The sequence below is a fragment of the Hemitrygon akajei genome, chromosome 11 (genome assembly GCF_048418815.1).
Source record: "Hemitrygon akajei chromosome 11, sHemAka1.3, whole genome shotgun sequence".
Taxonomy (NCBI): domain Eukaryota; kingdom Metazoa; phylum Chordata; class Chondrichthyes; order Myliobatiformes; family Dasyatidae; genus Hemitrygon; species Hemitrygon akajei.
Genome location: NC_133134.1, coordinates 18,139,519 through 18,162,583, shown reverse-complemented (window position 1 = coordinate 18,162,583; position 23,065 = coordinate 18,139,519). Strand labels below are relative to the sequence as shown.

The following is a 23,065-nucleotide window of genomic DNA, read 5'->3' as shown; positions in this document are numbered from 1 at the left end:
GATATTGTTACCCATCCTGAGCTGGCTTGGATAACTTCACGCACCTCGACTCAGAACTGATTCCACAACCTCCAGACTCACTTTCAAGGACTCTATGGCTCATATTCTCAGAAATTATTTACTTATTTTTTATTTGCACAGTTTGTCTTCTTTAGTACATTGGTTGCTTACCAGTCTTTATTTATGTATAGCTTTTTAAAAATAATTTATATTGTATTTCTTTAATTTCCTGTAAATGCCTACAAGAAAACGAGTCTCAATATATTTGTATATGGTGACATATACATATTTTGATAATTAAATTTAGTTAACTTTGATTGTTTATGGATTGATATACTTGCTGTCATATTTTGTATTCATGAAACAACACAAAGTTTTCATTAACACTATTAGTTATTTGTTGTTCTGTTTGCTGATCTTGTCATTGGAGGATAGGTTAAAATATCTGAGGGGTGTGATGACTTTATGTTCTCTGATCTTCTGACTTGTAACTCTGCAAACATCAGGGGGCCTAAACGGTCACGAGCGCTGTGGGTTGTGCAGCAAACTGTAGAGCGCTGGGCTCCGAGGTTTCTAGAACATCTGTATTTGTTAATTGTTGCCTTAACTAGAGTTGTTAAGTCCTCTTGCTTTCTGTTTAATCTTGTGAAGTTTATTTTGACTGGCACGGGTTTTCCACATACTGTGATTATTTAAGGTGGATTCCAGATTAGCGCCTATTGGTCCTTGTTCTGAGAATGATTTGCCTCACGGTGTTGCTTGATTGATCCACTCATGTTCTGTTGAAATTCCCATGTATAAGCTCTTGCCTCCGTCTCTACATGGGAGTCTGCTGTTTGTCCGCACCTGGATTCAGTCATTGCCAGCACTCACCGTGACACAAACAGAATGTTGTAAACTCATATTTGCTCACCCCTAATGTGACCTCATGCCCAATGTGAGAGGTCAGTCCATTTTTAAGAATGAGTGACCACACATATGCATTGTGATATGCTGTTTGATGCTTGTTGAAATTCATCAGCGCATCATAGCAATGAGTCATAAACAAAAATCTGCCTACCCATGTCTGGGTACACCACTCACTCTACTTCCACACGAAATATCCAAAAGTCTTTAAATTGGAAACACTTGAAGATTAGTTTAAAAGGAAAGGTCAGGTGAGAACTTGCCCCTGTAAATTTGGTGGTTACTGCTGCGTCATTGGTTGAATGAGCAACATATTAATATGAATACTAGTAATGGTTTTATTTGTTCAGGGGATCACATCAGTAAGTATGGAAATGGTGGACTTATTTGCTCAGGAGATTTAAGCAATATTATCTCCTGCTGTGATCTGGCAATGCTACAACTTTCTTAAAACTGGTGAAGTCTTGTTGATAATAGCACTGCCACACTTAAGCACAGTAGAATATTGAGTAATGTTAAGGAGATTTACAAGGATGTTGCCTGGATTGGGGAGCATGCCTTATGAGAATAGGTTGAGTGAACTCGGCCTTTTCTCCTTGGAGTAACGGAGGATGAGAGGTGACCTGATAGAGGTGTACAAGATAATGAGAGGCATTAATCATGCGAACAGTCAGAGGATTTTCCCCAGGGCTGAAATGGCTAGCACGAGAGGGCACAGTTTTAAGATGCTTGGAAGTAGGTACAGAGGAGATGTCAGGGGTAAGTTTTTTATGCAGAGAGCAGAGAGTGCATGGAATGGGCTGCAGGCGGTGGTGGTGGAGGTGAAAATGAAGGGTCTTTTAAGAGACTCCTGGATGGCTACATGAAGCTTGGAAAAATAGAGGGCCATGGGTAAAGCCTAGGTAGTGCTAAGGTATGGATATGTTCAGCACAGCTATGTGGGTCGAAGGGCTTGTATTGTGCTGTAGATTTTCTGTTTCTAATAGATTTTTGTTAGACAAATTTAATATCTCTCATCCAATCAGATAAACTGAAATTAGAGTTGTGAACTTCTTACATTCAGACTTTTACTGTTGATCTATTTAATTTAGATAAACAGAATTACACAATATTAATTGTTTATATTAATGTAAACTATTAATTATATAGTTGAAACCCCTTTTTACCAGGCATCTATAGAAAAAGGGCTCGTTAGCCCCTCACTAAAGGCCACTGGACTCAGTGGTGAGTAAACTCCCTTTCTCGAACTCCGTGTGTCTAGGGTCAGTATGACTTCGGTCCCACCCTAACTGGGAAGTTAGGATGTTTCGACCACCCAAACCCCAATCTGTGTGACTACTGTGTAAATACTGGCCCCATGCAATTAGTCGTCGGCAAGAAATAACAGGTCATACACTACATACAATTGTAAAGGGAGTATATTTACTAACTTCAACTTTATCGAAGTTAGTAGGAAAAAGAAAAAAAGGGGCCATTACAGTTAACCCAGTCCGACTGTGCATATAAAGTTGGAGCTCATGTTGAAGTTGTCTTTAGCTTGCGCGCTGGACCCACGATCTGTGTGAAAACAGACACCACCTTCCGACAGTCGCTCGAAATCCATCTGCCCTTCTTCCTTGAAGCTACTCGTCTGCACAAAGCACACTGTGCAACTGGGACAGCATCCTCAGCATGCCCCAACTCTCGGCAAAAGGACCTCGGCCCACCGCAGTGTCTGTCACAAAAACCTCTTTGCCCAGCTTTCTTTAGAACCTTCTCACAATTCCACCATCCTGATTGGCGGACCCATCATTCCTAAGTCGAACATCATACCCCCTTATCTCTAACTTAGACCCAAACAATCAGTAGAACGCACTGCTTCTACAGAAAACTATTAAATGAAATACCCTACAGCACTAGCAGTAAAATCTTAACCAGAGCGTTACATAGTATTAATTTAAATGCCAACTTCCTGTTTTTCCTTTCTACTTCATGGATTTAATGTCATAAACCTAATTTTGATGATTAATTCTAAGTTTGCCTTACATAAGCAGTAATTAGAGTATCTGATATAAGAACATAAGACATAGAAGCTGAATTTGGCCATTTGGCCCATCAAGTCTGCTCTGCCATTCTATCCTGGCTGATTTATTACCCAACTCTACCCCACTCTCCTGCCCTTTCCCCATAGTCTTTGATGCCACTATGGGAAACATCCCCTCCACATCCAGAACTACGCAAGGAGTCCGGTTTTGACCTGTGAAGGCTACATTAAGAGTGAGAAAACAATTCCGACTGAGTTTAGAGATGGAATCGGATGCACGCCAGCTCTGCCAGGGTTTGCAGGACATTACTAACACACACACGCATACCCCAATCTACACTTTATCCTTCCTTCTTTGGCCATCCTAGTACCCTATTCCTGCTTATCCATCATATCCTATAAAAAACCCCTGTATCCCTTAAGGAAGCTAAAAGTACCCTGACCTGTGCTCTCTCACCCATGCCCAGTAACCCTTTTAATGAGAATTCCTGCACCCCCAATTCCCTTAGATTCTCTCTCTGTATCCCATACTTCCTGCAACTCAGAACTACATGTTCTACTGACTCCTCTTCCTGACATTCCTCACACAATCTTGTCTGGTGTTTTCCTATCATTTTCAATGTTTTTAATGCACAGTGCCCCAGCCTTAACCTAGTCCACATAGTTTCCTCTCTTCCGTATCCATGCCTACCCTAGTACCTGTAACACTCCTTTGAATTTGATATAAATGGCTGAGCTCATCTAGTCCAGTAGTATTTATACCTCCTGATTGGTTAGTCCTCAAACAATCAGGTTTCAGCTGTCCCACCTTGTTTTCAATCAAATTCCAGTTATTGAAGCAAGACCTTCGTCTTTGTTAAAATTCTTATAACCATATAACCATATAATAATTGCAGCATGGAAACAGGCCATCTCGGCCCTTTCTGGTCCCAATGATCAAGAAACTTGAATCCCTGCCCCCTGCTCCAATCCTTCAGCCACGCATTTATCCTCCACCTCATTCCATTCCTACTCTCACTGTTGTGTGGCACAGGCAGTAATCCCGAGATTACTACCTTTGTGGTCCTTCTTCTCAACTGCCTTCCTAACTCCCTATATTCTCCTTTCAGGACCTCTTCCCTTTTCCTACCTATGTCATTGGTACCTGTATGTACCACGACCTCTGGCTCTTCACCCTCCCATTTCAGGATATCTTGGACGCGATCAGAAGCATCCCGAACCCTGGCACCAGGGAGGCAAACTACCATCTGGGTCTCCTGATCGCGTCCACAGAATCATCTATCTGACCCCCTAACTATCGAGTCCCCTATTACTACTGCTTTCCTCTAGTTTTAACTTACAGCTGTTCTGTTTCCTATATTGCAACAATGAATACACTTGAAGAGTTTTTAGGAAAATGTTTAAATAATTAAATAACAAAGAGTGTTCGTTAGAATGTTTGGATCATTCTAAAATAACAGATACTTAATAACTACAATTTTTGTTTCTAAATGGTTTCAAATGTATGACAGCATCTTATGATGCACCGTCGTTATGAAAGGAAATAATTCTTTAAGCACATCCCTATGAACTCAGGCTAAATTCTAACACTTATTCATGATTTCCTTTGGATTCTGTCATTTTGTGTTAACATTATTAAAAGCTGCAGAATTTCCTCATGGGGTACCGTTTAGTTTTCTACATATTGTGAATATTGGTTTATTTAGACAAATCTGTTAAGCTGTTTAATGTTTACCTTTCCTGGTTGCCTAGAGCTGGCATTCCATTCTGTAAATGAATTGTGTTAAGTGCCATTCTCTCAGTTTTCCTTTAAGCTCCTCACGTGCTTCCTCCTGTCGACATTGTTTTCTCTTTCCAGCTTTTTTTCCTTCTCCTTTGCTTCCTTTTCTCCCCTTTCTATCTATTCTAATCCTCCCCTTCTTTTTCTATCACTTCTGTCTTTTTGCCCCTCTTTCATCTCTCTTTATCGCCCTCCCCCCTCTCTCCCTCCATGTAACATACCAGTGTGTCACAATCAGCTACAAACTAGTATGTCACCAGTCAGTTTTAAAGTTGTAAAAGCACGGTGGCCATTTTGTAGTTTTGAGGTGAAATAAATGTACTGAATTTAGTTCTATCCCATTTGAAATAAAAAAAAGTGGCTAAAATTCTGTTCATGTGGGAAATTATAGTTTTCGTTGCCTTTCTCTTGCATTTAAATTTTCATTTGATGTGGATTTGATATTGTTTTGGATTTTCTACATGGTTAAATTTATTGAATGTAAATTGAAGGCCCAGAGCCCAATTTTCCATGCAGTGTAACACAATATTTTCCCTCAGTGAGCTTCACTCTGGTCGAAATCAGGCGCATAAGAACTAGAAGCAGGAGTAATAGAAACTCAAGAGATTCTGCAGATGCTGGAAATCCAGTGTAACACAGATAAGATGCTGGAGGAACTCTGCTGGTCAGGTAGCATCTATGGAGAGGAACACACATTCGACATTTCGGTTCAAGACCCTTTGTCAGGACTGGAAAGGAAGGGGAGAGAAGCCAGAATAAGAAGGTGGAGGGAGGGGAAGGAGCACAAGTTGGAAGATGATAGGTGAGGACAGAAGGGTGGGGGAGGGGTATGAAGTAAGAAACTGGGAGGTGATAGGTGGAAACGATATAGGGCAGAAGAAGAAGGGATGTGACAGGAGAGGAGAGAAGTTGCAGCAGGAAGCCTTGTGACTCCTTGAGTTTACTGAAAGGTCAGTCTGAGCACCATAACTGAGATTTCACTGGCACTTGAAAAAACTTCTCCTAGATTTGGCTACTGTTTATGGCCCAACACCCACTCTAGGAGAGAGAATTCCAAAGATTTGCAAACCTCTAAGAGAAGACATTCTTAAGTGACCAATCTCTGGCACTGACTATAATATCATTCTGCTCAATTATTCCATGCAAGTCCATCAGTCCAGCGATCATTCTTGTCAACTTCGATAGGATGCAAAACTGGGCTGAGAAGAAGCAGATGGAGTTCAACCCAGATAAGTGTGCAGTGGTTCAATTTGGTAGGTCAAATATGATGGCAGAATATAGTATTAATGGTAAGACTCTTGGCAGTGTGGAGGATCAGAGGGATCTTGGGGTTCGAGTCCACAGGACACTCAAAGCTGCTGCAGAGGTTGACTCTGTGGTTAGGAAAGCATGCAGTACATTGGCCTTCATCAATCATAGGATTGAGTTTAAGAGCTGAGAGGTAATGTTACAGCTATAATGGACCCTGGTCAGACCCCACTTTGAGTACTGTGCTCAGTTCTGGTCACCTCACTACAGGAAGGATGTGGAAACTATAGAAAGGGTGCAGAGGAGATTTACAAGGATGTTATCTGGATTGGGGAGCATGCCTTTGAGAATAGGTTGAGTGAACTCACCTCTTCTCCTTGGAGTGACAGAGGATGAGAGATGAACTGATAGGGGTGTATAAGATGATGAGAGACATTGATGGTATGGATAGTTAGAGGCTTTTCCCCAAAGCTGAAATGGCTAACATGAGAGGAACAGTTTTATGGTGCTTGGAAGTAGGTACAGAGGAGATGTCAGGGTTAAATTTTTTACGCAGAGAGTGGTGAGTGCATGGAATAGGCTGCTGGCAACGGTGATGGAGGCGGATACTATAGGATCCTTTAAGAGACTCCTGGACAGGTAGAACATAGAAACATAGAAAACCTACAGCACAATACAGGCCCTTCAGCCCACAAAGCTGCGCCGAACATGTCCTTACCCTAGAACTAGCTAGGCTTACCCATAGCCCTCTATTTTTCTAAGCTCCACGAATCCATCCAGGAGTCTCTTAAAAGACCCAATCATTTCCGCCTCCACCACCATCACCGGCAGCCCATTCCACGCACTCACCACTCTCTGCATAAAAATCTTACCGCTGACATCTCCTCTGTACCGACTTCCAAGCAGCTTAAAACTATGCCCTCTTGTGTTAGCTATTTCAGCCCTGGGAAAAAGCCTCTGACTATCCACACAATCAATGCCTCTCATCATCTTATACACCTCTATCAGGTCACCTCTCATCCTCTGTCACTCCAAGGAGAAGAGGTGAGTTCACTCAACCTATTCTCATAAGGCATGCTCCCCAATCCAGGCAACATCCTTGTAAATCTCCTCTGCACCCTTTCTATGGCTTCCACATCCTTCCTGTAGTGAGGCGACCAGAACCGAGCACAGTACTCCAAGTGGGGTCTGACCAGGGTCCTATATAGGTACATGGAGCTTAGAAAAAATAGAGAGCTATGGGTAACCCTTGGTAATTTCTAATGTAAGTACATGTTCGGCACAGCATTATGGGCCGAAGGGCCTGTATTGTGCTGTAGGCTTTCTATGTCTCTAACTTGCACTCCCCTGCTTTGCATTGTTGTGGATTAGCTCCCAATGTTCCCTGGCTGTCTCTGGTAGAAAATGAGATGGCTGGATGTTCTCAAAGTCAGAATGGCAGGTTGAAAATAGGTGAAAGTTCCTTATATTCAGAGACGTTCAAATCAGAGTGGCGCAGAGGTGTGGTGGTTAGCACAACGTTTTACAGTATCAGCAACCCAAGTTCAATTCCTGCCACTGTAACACACACACACACACACACACACACACACACACACACACACAGACATATACACACTCACACACACACGCACACACACACACACACACACACACACACACACACACACACACACACACACACACACACACACACACACACAATGCTGGAGGAACTCAGCAGGTCAGTCAGCATCTACAGAGAGAAATAAAGAGTTGACGTTTCAGAATAAGGTACAGCGTCTCTATATGTGTTGCCTGACCTGCTGAGTCCCTCAAGCATTTAGGGTGCATTTTTCTGATGTCTTGTTGTAAATAATTATTTATTTATAAACAGATATTACTTATTTATAACTTGGATTTGATTGATCAGAATTTACTATATGTAAAATATAACACAATATAAATTCTTCATCAGGTGAGAAACAAATGCTTCAACCTGTTGTATTTTAGATTGCTAACTCAGTTTATTAAGTTCCTCCATGAGTAATTTCTGCTTCCTCAATTTGAACAGAATTGCTGGACAGAGACACCAGGGCCAGAGAGTTAAGCCACAGGCTGGAATCAAGTTAAGGGCTTAACTACTTCCCCGGAAGTGTTTCTTTCCCCCATAATTTCCATCGACTTTTCTCTTCCAGTTGGGATTGGGGATCATCCTGACTAGAGGGCGTCAGTGAGCAGCTGAACCTGCAGTAATTGGACTGGGCTGGATTTCTTCCTCTGAGATCAGGAGGTGGTGCACTCTCTCTCTTCCAGTGTTGCCAGGGGAACAGCAGGACACATTTTACACATTGCAGTGACTGGAAGCCAAAGAAAAGAGACAACAACTTGAAACTTCTGCAAACCGTAGAAAGTTTAGAGCTTTAAAGGTAAGGATACATTTATATTAAATTACACAGTGGACAGGGTGTTGTCAAAGAGAATTGTTGTTGGAGGTGAAACTTTTGCTTTTGGTTTGTGTTGAGTTATTCAGTTTGTCGTGAGAATGGCCTCAATATTCTCCCTGTTTGTTCATGGCATGTCACGCAAGCACCAGCGTTTATTGCCCATTCTCAATGACAAGCAAATTATAAACTCGTGGTTCAAATAAGGACTCCTCAAGCCACCAATCAATAAAGTGATGGCCTATGTGACTGTGACCTCAGCTCCACATTCCTGTCCAAATGCTGCAATTTGTCACTCTTGGTTTATCATGAACTCGAGATCAGGCTTGTTGTCATGGGCGTATGTACCCAGGGTATAAATGGCATGGAAATTAGCTTTATGCAGCGGTCACATGCAACATTAAAGATACTGTAAAGGTCAAATATATAAGCTTAATTTCACCTAGTTATACATAACAGATGACAAACTAAACCAAACATAGTGACACTTGTGCAAGTTGAGCCTAAGGTCATGTTGGCTGAAGAACTCAGTGGTAGTGGGGAAGAAGCTTTTGTTGAACCTTGAAGTGTAAGTCTTCAGTCTCCTGTACTCCTGCCTGACGGTAGCAATGGTATAAAGGCATGGCTCAGATGGTTGGAGTCTCTGATGATGGGTGTCGCGTCACGTCTTGTAGACGTCCTTGATGGTGTGGAGAGCTATACCCGCGGTGGGCCTGGTCAGCTTCTCGCGCTCTCTGCAGTGGAACTGGCCCAGTCCCTCACTTTCTGTAGCCTTCACGGGATTCAGCAGATCTGCTTCTACAGCCCTTTGAGGAAGACTTGAGACTCTCTGGTAGGAAACAATTTCACCCCGTCTCTCTCTTTGAGTAGATGACTCATGAATTTGAAACAGCAATTCTCACACAAGAGGAAATATCATCACCACGTCCACACTGTTGAGATCTCTCAGGGCTCGCTATGTTACAACTGAATTCCCCCTCGCTCCTCTCAAGCTCAATGAACACAGTTTCAGGCTATCCACCCTTTCCTTGTAAGGCAATCTGCACAGGAACACACACAAAATGCTGGAGGAACTCAGCAGGCCAGGCAGCATCTGTGGAAAAGAGTAAACAGCCGATGTCTTGGGCTGAAACCTCGACTGTACTCTTCCATAGCTGCTGTCTGGCTTGCTGAGTTCCTCCAGTATTTTGTGTGTGTTGCTCAGATTTCCAGCAACTGCAGATTTTCTCTTGTTTGGAATTTGCACAGGTAGTGGTTTAATGATCATTCTCTGGACTGCTTTCTTCCTTAAATAATGAGATTGGTACTGTACACAATATAAAGCCCTGTATTACAGAGCATAATCTAATGTTGCATTCTGTTTCCCTTGCAATAAACAATAACCTTTTGTTAGCCTTCCTATTTGCTTGTCTTTTCTACATATGAGCTTTTGGTGACCCATGCACTAGGACATCTAGATCTCTCTGCGTCTGAGAGATCTATGGTCTTTCATCATTCAGCTGATGTATTTTCCCTCCCTAAAATGGTCACCTAGTGGTCTATTTGTCTATCATTGTCAACTCACTTAAAGTATCTTTCAGTCGCTACTGTAGGCCCCACTAGTACAGCCTACTTTTCCAGTTTGTGTTATCAGCAAGCTTAATAAACATAGTTTCAGTGCACCCAGAAACTGTAGGAAGCACTAGGTAAAGACTGATTGATGCCTTCTGCTTCCTGCTCTCCACCTGGCCTTTCTTCTTTTCGTATTTCCTCTGAAGTCATGAGTTTTGATTTTTCTCTCCAGCTTTTGATGCAGCACTTTATCAAATGCCTTCTGTAACTCGAAGTATAGCAAATCTAGTGCTCCCCCTTTATCCACATCACTTTACTTTAATAAAGAACTCTAAAGGTTAGTCAAATAAATGTAGCTTTTCACAGAACCATGTTTGCTTTACTTGATTCATCTGTAAGTTTTCTCAGTTCCCTGCTATAATGTCTTTAATAATAGCTTCCAATAATTTCCTCATCACAGAGGTGGAGTGAACAAGTCTCTGATGCTCTGTTTTCAGTGTGTGTCTATCTCTTTTTCAATAAAGGAGTTACATTTGTTATTTTACAAACTGGTGGAGCGTTCCCTGAATCTTTGGTAAATGCCCTGCATGCTGTTCATACAGATCAAAGCATTACACAGTGCATTGCGGTAGAACAAGGGAAAACAGTGACAATGCAGAATAAAGTGTAAAAGTTACAGAGAAAGTGCAGTGCAGGTAAACCAAGTATAGGATCGTAATGAGGGAGGTTATGAGGCCGAGAGTCCATCTTATTGTTCTAGGGAAGCATTTAATAGTCTTATAACAGTGGGGTAGAAGCCGTCCTTTAACCTGGTGATAGGAGCTTTCAGGTTTTTGTATCTGCTTCCCAATGGAGGCGGGGAGAAGAGAGAATGTCTAGAGTGGGGAGGGTCTTTGATTATGCTGGCTGCTTCACTGAAGCAGCGAGAAGTGTAGGCAGAATCTGTGAGGAGAGACTGGTTTCCACAAGGCCCTGAGCTGCATTCACAACTCTCTCCAGTCATGTGTCAAGTAGATGCTGTATAATAAGTCTATAAATTCATAAGATATAGGAGCAGAACTAGGCCATTTGGCCCATTGAGCCTGCTCTGCTCTGCCATTTCATAGCCCCAATCTCCTGTCTTGTCCCTGTATCCTTCATGCCCTGTCTAATCAAGAATCTATCAAGATCTGTCTTAAATATAACCAATGACTTGACCATAGCCATTTGTGGCAAAGAATACCACAGATTCACCACCCTCTGGCTAAAGAAATTCCTCCTCATCTCTGTTCTTAATGGGCATCCCTCTATTCTGAGGCTGTGTCCTCTAGTCTTGTACTCCCCCACCACAGGAAACATCCTCTCCACATCCATTCTCTTGAGGCCTTTTAACATTTCATAGGCTTCAATGAGATTCCCTCTCCCCACCATTCTTCTGAAGTCCAGAAAGTGCAGGCACAGAGCCATCAAACCAAGCTGTTACACATCCAGATAGAATGCTTTCAATGCTACATCAATAAAAATTGGGAAGAGTTGATAGGCCAAATTTCTTTAGCCTTCTGAGGGAGTAGAGGTATTGACTATGATGTCTACATGATTGGACCAGGACAGGCGATTGGTGATGTTGACTCCTAGGAATTTAAAACTCTCAACTCTTTCAACCCACACTATTAATGTAGACAAGAGCATGTATGCTGCACACCCCTCCTTCTGAAGTCAATGACTCGTGCTCTGCATACCCCCCCCCCCTCCCTTTCTGGAGTCAATGACTATCCCTTCTATTTTACTGATATGAAGGCAAATGCCATGACACCACGTTACTAAGTTCTCTATCTCCTTCCCGTACTCCTTGTTATTTGTGAAATGGCCTGCAATATCATCTGTGGAAAGAAAGCAGAACCTGTCCACACAGTCAGGTGTATGGGGAGTGGGGTAGGATTTGGAGAACGCTACCTTATGTAGTATCAGTGTTGGGGATAATTGTGATGGATGTTTTGCTGCCTGTCCTTACTGATTGTGGTCTGTTGGTCAAGAAGTCAAGGATCCAGTTGCAGAGAGGGGTGTTGACTTTTAGGACCGAGAGTTAGGTGGTGAGTTTGCTTTTGATAAGGCAGAGCTGTAGTCAATAGACAATAGTCCGATGTAGGCACCTTTACTGTCCAGGTACTCCAGAGATGAACATAGGGTTAGGGAGATGTCCTCTGCTGGCACAGTAGGCAATGTACTGGGTCTCTGGATTCCAATTCAATAACTTGGCCATGGTGCTACCATAAAATGAAGTGGCTGGGGGAGGGGGAATGTTTTGGGAGGGGAGGTAGTGTGGAATAAAATTCATACTCCTCAGACGTTGTGTACTCCAGCAGAATGCCTTGCACAATTTATGCTGGCACTCCGACTCAACAAAACTCTGCTTCACAGTTAGAATTGAGTTTTGTGTACAGGGTATTTTGGTTGGGTTTGCAGTCTTGGATGGCAGCATCCAGGATCCAGGATCTGTGCCAAGGAAAGATGGGAATGTGAGGGAAATCTTGAGCAGCTCCTAGAAAATGCCGGAGGAACTCAACTGGTCAGGCAGCACCTACGGGGAAGAATAAGAAGTCAATGTTCTGGTCCAAGATCGTTCATCAGGACCTGATTAGGTCTGGAAAGGAAGGGGGCAGAAGCCAGAATGAGGAGATGGATGGAGGGTGAGGGGGAGGTTGAAGGGTTTCTTTATTCCTTTCCTTTCCATAGCTTCTGCCTGACTTGGTCCTGCTGAGTTCCTCCAGCATTTTGTGTGTGTTACTCAGGAATCTAATAGGAGAGGACAGCGGACTGAGGAGTAAAGGGAAGGAAGAGGGGAAAGGGGGGTGGGGAGTGTGCAGGGAGCTGATAGGCAGGTCATAAGGGTGGGAGGGGAGAAGAGAAGGGATGAGATTAGGATGAGAAAAAGAGATAAAAGGGAAAAGGAAAAGCTGGGGGGAGGGCAAACAATTAATGGCAATGAATGTCTTGAATGATATGTTTACTGCACTGAGAGAATGGTTCTGTGCAATGAACAGCAGATGATTTATGTAGCCTTCATCCTTCCATTCAGTGGACATATTTTACAAGCACCAATCTCTGTCTCTTTATAGACTACAGAATGAATATCGATGTAGTGGGCCGGATCCGACCAGCCCGCAGACCAGAACAAGGCCACAGTCTGCAGATCTCATCGGAAGGCAAGACCATCTACACAGCTTTAGGAGGAGGAGCGTCCTGCAGGTACACTGAGGGCCAAGAAAGAGCATTTTCTCCACACTTCTAATGGCCAAACTAAAGTATCAAGAAATTAAAGATATAAATATTTCACAAGGAAAAGCACATTTACCCACCACAACTGCAACGTCATTGATTTCAGTGGGAAATCTAGACTGTGTATTAAGGAGCGAATATTACAGGGTTAGATACAATGGTTTAGGGACAGGAATTCAAATCCCACCAGAGTATCTGCTAACTTAAGTTCATAAATTCAAAGCTATAACTGTTGTTAGAAAAAACATCATTTGGCTTTTCTGGCCTTTCTTAGAAGGAAATCTGCTCCCATTGCCTTGGCTGGTCAGTAAGTGAGCCCAAACCATGGCAATGTGATTAATTTTTCACTGTTCTCACTAAAAGTCATTCATTTAAGGGGCAATATTAACAATGGGCATTAAGCCATCCAGAGAATAAGTAAAAGAACATTTCTTGACACATTTCTGTTTTACTCCTGGAGTGTTTTATACGGAATAAATCTTGTCATTCTCACCGGCCTTTGTCCAGACCTTAGCATCAAAGTTCCAAGTAAATTTATTATCAAAGCACATATACATCACCATATACTAACTTGAGATTCATTTTCTTGTGGGCATTCACTGCAAATACAAAGAAACACAATAGAATTAATGAAAAACCACACACAACAAAAATCAGCAAACAACCAATGTGTAAAAGACGACAAACTGTGCAAATACAGAAAAGAAAATGAAAGCAATAAATATTGAGAACATGAGAGGAAGAGTCCTTGAATGTCTATAGGTTGTGGGAACAGTTCAGTGATGGGGCATGTGAAGTTATCCCCTCTGATTCAACAGCCTGAATGTTGAGGGGTAATAACTTCCTGAACCTGGTGGTGTGGGTCCTGAGGCTCCTGTACTTCCTTCCTGATGGCAGCAGTGAGAGGAGAGCAGGGTCTGAGAGGTGGGGGTCCTTTATGATGGATGCTGCTTTCTTGTGGCTGCACTCCTTGTAGATGGAAGGGCTTTTTTCTGTAAGGGACTGGGCTGTATTCACTCCTTTTTGTAGGCTTTTGTCCTTGGCTACCCCTTGACCTTGTCCCTTGCTAGTTAAGGGAAAAGTGACCTTGCTCCTCTCTCACCTTTACTTTGGTGTCAGGGAGTACTTTTAACTCCCAATCTTCTCAACAGCTCTGCTCTACAAGCTTGGAGTTAACATTCCCTCAGTGGTCCTGTCCCATTTCCCCAACTGTACCTGCCCCACCTCAAGCTACCATCTGTGACCAATGGGCATTGCCACACAAGAGTTGTCTTGTCAGCCTCACAGTGGGTTGTTTTCCATCCTCCAGTTTCCAGGAGGTCTTTGACCAGAGGGTCTCCACTCAGGAGGTATTCAGCAGGGCTGTGGAGCCCCTGCTCAACGTGTTCACGGAAGGAATGAACGCCTGTGTTGCCATGTTTGGTGAATCCAACTCTGGGAAGTCATACACATTGATTGGAGAAAAGAATGACCGATTTGCAATCGTCCCCCTAACGATTGATTACATCTTTGGTGAGTTGCAGGGTTCTGTCAGACGCTTGGCGAGAACCAGGCCATTAAATGTAGCCAATAATTTACGTGAGTGTGACTTGCCTTTATATAGCACCTGTAAGGTAGTACGTCATGCCAAATTGCTTCATTGGTTGTCATCAAACAAAAATTGAAGCCAAACTGCATAAGATTAGGTGTCTGGGGAGATGATGAGAAGCTTCCTCAGAGATGCAAGTTTTAAGGAGAATCTTCTCCTGGAGTGAAGACAAAGGGGTTGAGGGAATTCCAGAGTTTCAGGGGAATAAAATGTAGAACAGGAACACACTAATCGGCACACAATGTTTGCTGAACTAATTAAGCTAATGCCTTCTGTCTGCACATGGTCCATGTCCCTCCAATCCTGCATATTCATGTGCCTTTCTAACACCTCTCTTGTATTTGAAGATTTAAAGATTAAAGATTAGTTTTATTTTATGTCAAAACATTGAAACATACAGTGAAATGTGGCGTTTGTGTCAATGACCAATGCAGTCCAAGGATGTGCTGGGGGAAGACTGTATGTGTTGCCATGCTTCCAACGCTCACAATTTACTAACCCTAACCCGTATGTCTTTGGAATGTGTGAGGAAACTGCACCCAGAGGAATCCCAATCTCCATGGATATTATTGCCCGAAGAGCCCATTTATGTGTTGTATGATGGAATGAAAGCATGATATCCAGTGGTAGAGTAATCCAGGGTGGCACAGTAGCGTAGTGGTTAGCACAATTCTTTACAGTACTGGCGACTTGGGTTCAATTCCCAACACTGCCAGTAAGGAGTTTGTATGTTCTCCCCGTGACCGCATGGGTTTCCTCTGAGTGCTCCGGTTTCCTCCCACATTGACCAATTATCCTGTGATTAGGGTTACATTGGGGGATTCCTAGGCAGAGTGGCTCAAAGGGCTGGTTGGGCTTATTTCATGCGGTATCCCATTAAATAAATAAATAAACAAACAAGGATTAACACAAGACCTGGGCTGGAGGAGAGCAGAGATCTCACAGGGTTATTCAAAGCATGTGGGGCAATTCAGTTGATAAAAAGACGTTTAAAATCTAACAGGATAGCCTTTGCCGGTTGAGACTGCAGCGGGTAAAAGTATTGCGATGCAGATTTCGCATTTTCATGCATTTTCGATAAATTGGGCCCACCCTTCACCAAAATTAGTTGGACGCATCATTTTGTTATTAACATATTTTGTTTCTTTTTCTTCTTCTAGGTAAATCAAAATTGCAAAATTTACGGGTCACCGCAACCTGGACTCTATCGATGTCTATGTATGAGATTTATGCTGAGGGACTGAAGGATTTATTACATTCCAGTGGATTGGACCCTGCTATTCTAAAGCTTGCATGCACTGCCCAGGAGGGGACTTTCATAAAGGTGCAGTTGCTATGGTCATAGCATCAACTGAAATGCAGATAATCATGAAAAAATGCAGATAATTCCCTCGATAAGTGAATTACAATAGTACAGTATGTGGGCAGATTTGTCTGGGGATAGGTCAGTAAGTGAGCAGCAGTTGGTATTTAAATTATCAGTTCAAAAAGCTCAATAGAAATTTATCCTACTTAGAAAGAGGGATCCCAGAGAAAGATGAATCATTTGTAGTGAACAAAGGAGAACAAGGAAAATATTATATCAAAGGGTAGACAAGGGCTAGTGATGGACTAGAGTTGTGGGATGTTTACAAGACCCAGTAGCAGGAGGCTAAAAGGTTAATAAGCAGGGAGAAAATTTAATTATGAGAAAAAAGTGGCCAGATAATATCCAGACCTGTATGAATCTCTAAACAGCAAGATGGTAGTTTGGGTATCTAGATATTGAGATGGGAATTAAAAAGAAGATTGGCTTTATTTCTCACATGTACATTGAAGCGTACAGTGAAATGTATGACCAGCACAGTCCACGGTGCACTGGGGGCAGCCCACAAGTGTCACCATGCTTCCAGCTCCAGCACAGCATGCCCACAATCTACTAACTCTGGAATGTGTTTGGGATGTGGGAGGGTTCCCGTGCACCCAGAGAACGTACAAACTTCTCATAAACAGCAGTGGGAATTGACTCCTGATCTTACATCTGAATGGGAAACAAGGAAATGGCAGAAAAGTTGAATCAATACTCCGCATCAGGCTTCATGGTCCCGGACACAGCAAACATCCCAAAGATTTCTGATGGGCTGCTTTCAAACAGGGTGGAAGAACTTGTAACAATCACTGTCAGGATGGGCAAGGTTTTGGAAAAATCAGTGGGACTACAGGGAGACAAGTTGCCAGGTCCAGATGGCCTGCAGCTGAGGGTTTTAAAGAAAATAGCTGCAGACAAAGTGGAGCCTTTGTCAAGCTTTAGGGAGGCACAATGAATTGGAAAATCACAAAATATAACACCAATATTCAGAAAAGAGCAAGACAAAAAGTAGGTAACGAAAGATCTGGTAGCATAATGTCTGTTGTGTTATGTTGTGTTGGAATCCAAAATCATTGAGAGAAGGTTAGTCACTTAGAGAAGGTTAATGTAATCCAACAAGATCAACATAATTCTTTGAAAGGTAATTTAACTAATTTTCCATATTTTTTGGAACTCTGGAATTTTTCTTCCAGAGTTATCTAAAGCAGAAATTCCAGAGCCAGGTTGTAAAAAGCAGAGCCATTAGTGGAGAACCAGTAGATGTAATGTAATAGGATTTTCAGAAGGAATTTGATGAAGTGAGGTTGGCGGGGTGGAGATATGTCTCTAGCAAGGGAGGTGTAAGGTGTTCCTTCCCTCCGCTAGCCTTCAGGCCACCGTTGGGCAAGGTGTAGCACCTGTTTAGTCCCCTGATCAGGGTCACGTGAAGCCATGGGAACAGGTGGTGGATGGTGCATTTCACAAATCCTGGTATGCAACCACTGACAGCAGGTAGACAATCGCCAGTGTAGAGTATTGACAATGGCTGGGGTAAAGATACTGCACAGAATAAGGCAATGGCAAACCACTTTTGCAGAAAAATTTGCCAAGAACAATTATGGTCATGAAATGATATTGACTGCCCACTTCATACGATACTGCACATAATGAATGAACAATTTCATTAAGTATAAAGCCTAGAGCACAAGCCAAAAGCCTAAGGTATTAGGGAAAATGTATTAGCATTAGATTAAAGATTGGTTATTGTATAGAAGACAGAGGTGGAATAAATGGACTTATTTTTAGGCTGGAGGATGAAGCTTGTGATATGTCCGAAGCACTGACTTTGGCTCTCAATTACTTATGTTTCATATTAATGAGAAAGGAGCAGAGAGTAAGGCATCCAAGTTTGCCAATGGTATGAAAATAAGTGGGGGGGAGGGTGTTGTTGAGACGACGATATCGACTCTTTGGGATAAAATTTAGAAGTGTTCTTGAGCATGGATGGGAAGAAAAGTAGCAGACACATGCAGCAAATACTCGGAAAGCAAGTGACATATTGGGGTGGGGGGGGGTTAGAATTTTGAAATAGGGAAGCATTCTCACAATTGCACAGGGTGTTAATGAGGCCACGCCTGAAGCACTGGGTACTGTTTTGGACCCCCCTCCCCCCCTATTTTAATAAAGAATATGTTGGCACTGTCCAAAAGAGATTCACTATGTTAATTCCTGAGATGAGGGGTTTAGAACGTGGGACAGTGAAGCACAGGAACAGACCCTTCGGCCCACGATGTCTGTGCTGACCATGCTAATCTAACTAGTCCCACCTTGCCTGCCCATGGTCTGTGTCCCTCTGTTCCTTGCCTGTTCGAGCGCCTGTCCGAAAGCCTCTTGCACATTATAGATACATCTGCTTCCACCACCTTCCCTGGCAGCTCAATCCAGACACCTGCCACTCTCTGTGAAATACAAACTTGTCTGCAAAAGTCGTTTAAGCTTCCCCCCTTTCACCTTAATGCTATTCCCTGTAGTATTTAACATTTCCACACTGGGGCAGTGGGTGGGAAGTGACAATGTCTAAGCCCCTCACAATTTTATGTACTTATGTCAGGTCTCCACTCAGTCTCTGATGCTCCAAAGAGAACAATCCAAGTTTGTCCAACCTCTCCTTGAAGTTTATAGTTCTACGAGGGGTGATTGATAAGTTTGTGGCCTAAGGTAGAAGGCGTCAATTTTAGAAAACCTAACACATTTATTTTTTAACATAGTCCCCTCCTACATTTACACACTTAGTCCAGCAGTCGTGGAGCATATGGATCTTGGACCTCCAGAAAGTGTCCACAAATGGGTGATTGATAAGTTCATGGCCTAAGGTAGAAGGAGATGAGTTATACAGCTGTCGTTACATGCACATGCAGTTCAACTCTTTTGCGTGATTATGCAGAAAGTTTGAAGTTAATAACTCATCTCCTACCTTAGGCCACAGACTTATCAATCACCCCGATGAGTTATTAACTGATGGGTTATTAACTTCGAACTTTCTGCATAATCACTCAAAGAGTTGAACTGCACGTGCATGTAACGAGAGCTGTATAACTCATCTCCTTCTACTGTAGGCCACGAACTTATCAATCACCCCTCGTATAACAGGGGGCCTAGTACATTCCAGTGGATTGGACCCTGCTACTCTAAAGCTTGCATGCACTGCCCGGGAGGGGACTTTCATAAAGATGCAGTTGCTATGGTCATAGCATCAACTGAACATGAAAATCATGAACTGAGACTGTAGCCTATAACTAACAGGCTACTGAATTGACTGTGGCAATGACTGGCTTCGTGGCTGTCGACTTGCTTTGGTGAACGTCAGCTCTGAATGTTATTTGCTTACTTTTATAGTTTGCACAATTTCTTTCCTTCTGCACGTTGCATGCCTGCTGGACTTTTTCGTAAATGGGTTTCTTTGTTTTGTGGCTGCCTGTAAAGAGATGAGTCTCAGGGTTGTCTATAGTATGCACTGATAATAAATGTACTTTGAACTAAGGAATACAGAGTTATTTGTGCTAAAAAAGGAAACGCACTATTGAAGGTTGCAAAATGTTGGCTTTCAGGGACTGAACCATATCACCGTCTCCTCAGCAACAGATGCCACCACCATTTTCCGGCAAGGTTGGGCACGTCGCACGGGGGCTGTGACAGACTTTGGACCAGCAGCCAGCCATTCTACTGTTGTGACGCAGCTGAACCTTCTGGTGGTGAGATCCCTGAACTCCTACTCAGAATCAGAATCAGCTTTGTTATCATTGACGTACGTTGTGAAATGTGTTATTCTGCAGCAGTAGTACAACGCAAGACATAAAGGATGCTGTAATTTACAAAAAGAGAAAAAAGTATTGAAAATAAGGAATATTTTGGTAAAACTGCCTTTTTGAGCAGGATGTGAGACAAAGTGTAGTTGGAAACCATTCTTTTATTAACTATTTCCTGCCCAATGTACTGGGAGAGCAATCCTTTCTTTCTCCCCGCCACATTTCTGCAAGTTGTACATGTACAATACACTGTTGCATTCTCCTTTTCCTGCTCTCTTTACTGACACTTGATTTGTATTTCTGAATGTAAATACTGCAGCAAGACCAAAACGAGCTCCATCCAACCAAGTCAACCCTGCAGATCATTAAACTACCGGGAGCCGAGGTGCTGGCAGAAGACAAGAATGCTTTGCACTTTCAGGAAGGGTCGCTACTTAACAAGCCACTTCTTGCCTTCTTGCAAGTGGTGAATGATCTGGCCAGTTCACCACATCCAGACAGAGTTATTAACTACAGGTAAGAAGGGAATGATACTTTGTCAGTGTTTATATGTATTGAGATCAATTAAAATATGATTGATATCAAAATGGTTTTGAATTGAGGGATACAATTGCCAACAGACTTCATAAAGTATTTGACCCTATGATCAAATTTGACATAAGTGCTACTGACTTTGGGTGCAATATCTGTGAAGTTTGAAGCTCTTCCTGTGACTCTGGCTATTTCAACTTCATTCCACATTCCAAAGGTACACTGGTAGTTTAATTGGCCATAGCCAATCAGCCAATCAATTGGCCATCAGAATACTGGAAGGATGGGATGATACTGGAGAGACTGCTGAGAAAATTCACCAAAATACTGCCTGGGGTGGGGCGCTTCAGTCTCAAGGAAAGATTGGACAGGCCGGGTCTGCGTTCCTTGCAGTAGAGGAGGCTAAGGGGGGCATCTGATAGAGATATACAAAATTATAAGGGGTATAGATAGGGTTTGGTGGTGGGGTGGAGTTACATCTCTACCAAAGGAGGTGTAAGTTACTCCGTCCCTCCGCTAGCCTGCAGATCACCCTTGGGCAAGGTGTAGCATCCCCTCTCGCCAACCCGCCCACTGATCTGGGTCACATGAAGCAATGGGAGAAGGTGGTGGATGGTCGTATGAGCAGCTGGTGCATATCACAAGTCCTGGTTATGCGACCCCTGACGCCAGGCAGACAATCTCTGAAGAGTAGTGATAATAGCTGAGATCACTGTTCTTGTAAAGACACTGCACAGAAGAAGGCAATGACAAACTACTTGTGTAGAAAAATTTGCCAAAAACAATCATGGTCATGATAATGATGATGCAGCCAATTGGAATGCTTTCCACGGTACATCTTTAGAAATTTGCGAGTGTCTTTGGTGATGCACCAGATCTCGAACTAATGAAACGTAGCTGCTGGCATACCTTTGCAAATGCATCAATATTTTGGGCTCGGGGAGAGATCTTCAGAGATTTAGTCCTGTAAACCTTCTCAGAACTGTTTCTAATGCTTTAACAGAAACCCTAAAATAAGGAAACCAGTACCATACAGAGTACTTGAGAAATGGCCTCTGTGCGTTTATAAATGAAGCAAAATTCACTTACTTCTGTATTCAACTCAGTGATAACGTTCTGCTAGATTATTCAATCACTTAATGTAACTGCAAAACCAGCCTTCAGAACCAGGAACTAGAATGTCCAGATCCCAGAGCGTTAAGGCAGATGGAGCTCTTCCCCACAGAGAGTACTGATCCCTTGCTCACAGACGGAGCTCCGCCAGTTTTTATGGGGTGCCACGGTACTGTAGTGGTTAGTGCGATGCAATTACAGCTTGGGGTTTGTTCAGATTTCAATTCTGTAAGGAGTTTGTACATTCGCCCTGTGAGTGTGTGGGTTTCCTCAGGGTGCTCCAGTTTCCTCCCACATTCCAAAAACGCACTGGTTAGTAGGTTAATTGGTCATTGTAAATTGTTCTGTGATTAGGCTAGTGCTAAGTAGGTGGGTTGCTGTGTGGTGTGGCTCGTTGGGCGGAAGGGCCTGCTCTTTGCAGTATATCTAAACATAAATCTCAAACCAGTTATAGTTTTAAAAAAGTTTGTCATTAAAATCTAGTCAAGAAGAAAAGACAAGCTTACAAAAGGTTCCAAGAGCTAGGTAATGTTAGAGATCTACAGGATTATAAGGCTAATAGGAAGGAGCTTAAGAAGGAAATTAAGAGAGCCAGAAGTCGCCATGAGAAGGCCTTGGCGGGCAGGATTAAGGAAAACCCAAGGCATTCTACAAGTACATGAAGAGCAAGAGGATAAGACATGAAAGAATAGGACCAATCAAGTGTGACAGTGGGAAAGTGTGTATGGAACCGGAGGAAATAGCAGAGGTACTTAATGAATACTTTACTGCAGTATTCACTATGGAAAAGGATCTTAGTGATTGTAGTGATGACTTGCAGCAGACTGAAAAGCTTGAGCATGTAGATATTAAGGAAGAGGATGTGCTTGAGCTTTTGGAAAGCATCAAATTGGATAAGTCACCGGGACAGGATGTGATGGACCCCAGGCTACTGTGGGAGGCGAGGGAGGAGATCGCTGAGCCTCTGGCGATGATCTTTGAATCACTAATGGGGACGACAGGGGTTCCAGAGGATTGGACGGTTGTGAATGTTGTTCCTTTATTCAAGAAAGGGAGTAGAAATAGCCCAGGAAATTATAGACCAGTGAGTCTTACTTCAATGGTTGGTAAGTTGATGGAGAAGATCTTGAGAGGCAGGATTTATGAACATTTGGAGAGGTATAATATGAGTAGGAGTAGTCAGCATGGCTTTGAAAGGGCAGGTCGCGCCTTACGAGCCTGATTGAATTTTTTGAGGATGTGACTAAACACAGTAGATATAGTGTATATGGATTTCAGCAAGGCATTTGATAAGGTACCCCATGCAAGGCTTATTGAGAAAGTAAGGAGGCATGGGATCCAAGGGGACATTGTTTTGTGGATCCAGAAATGGCTTGCCCACAGAAGGCAAAGAGTGGTTGTAGATGGGTCATATTCTGCATGGAGGTCGGTGACCAGTGGTGTGCCTCAGGGATCTGTTCTGGGACCCTTACTCTTTGTGATTTTTATAAATGACCTGGATGAGGAAGTAGAGG

At 42.9% G+C, this 23,065-nt stretch overlaps 1 protein-coding gene across 3 annotated transcripts in view; it reads left to right on the top strand.

Annotated features, from left to right (window-relative positions):
- The first annotated feature begins 8,260 nt into the window (after nucleotides 1–8,260).
- The window catches only part of ccdc78 (coiled-coil domain containing 78), an 89,558-nt gene continuing 74,753 nt past the window's right edge, over nucleotides 8,261–23,065 (top strand). For 2 of the 3 annotated variants that reach the window (XM_073060297.1, XM_073060296.1), the window contains exons 1-6: nucleotides 8,261–8,365; nucleotides 13,027–13,156; nucleotides 14,496–14,698; nucleotides 15,935–16,098; nucleotides 19,710–19,853; nucleotides 20,227–20,423. In XM_073060297.1, the coding sequence (XP_072916398.1) occupies nucleotides 13,035–13,156; nucleotides 14,496–14,698; nucleotides 15,935–16,098; nucleotides 19,710–19,853; nucleotides 20,227–20,423 (830 nt within the window). In that variant the 5' untranslated portion in view covers nucleotides 8,261–8,365; nucleotides 13,027–13,034. Of the gene's footprint in view, nucleotides 8,366–13,026; nucleotides 13,157–14,495; nucleotides 14,699–15,934; nucleotides 16,099–19,709; nucleotides 19,854–20,226; nucleotides 20,424–23,065 lie in introns of those variants that run through there. The other variant, XM_073060298.1, reaches the window with a different exon arrangement.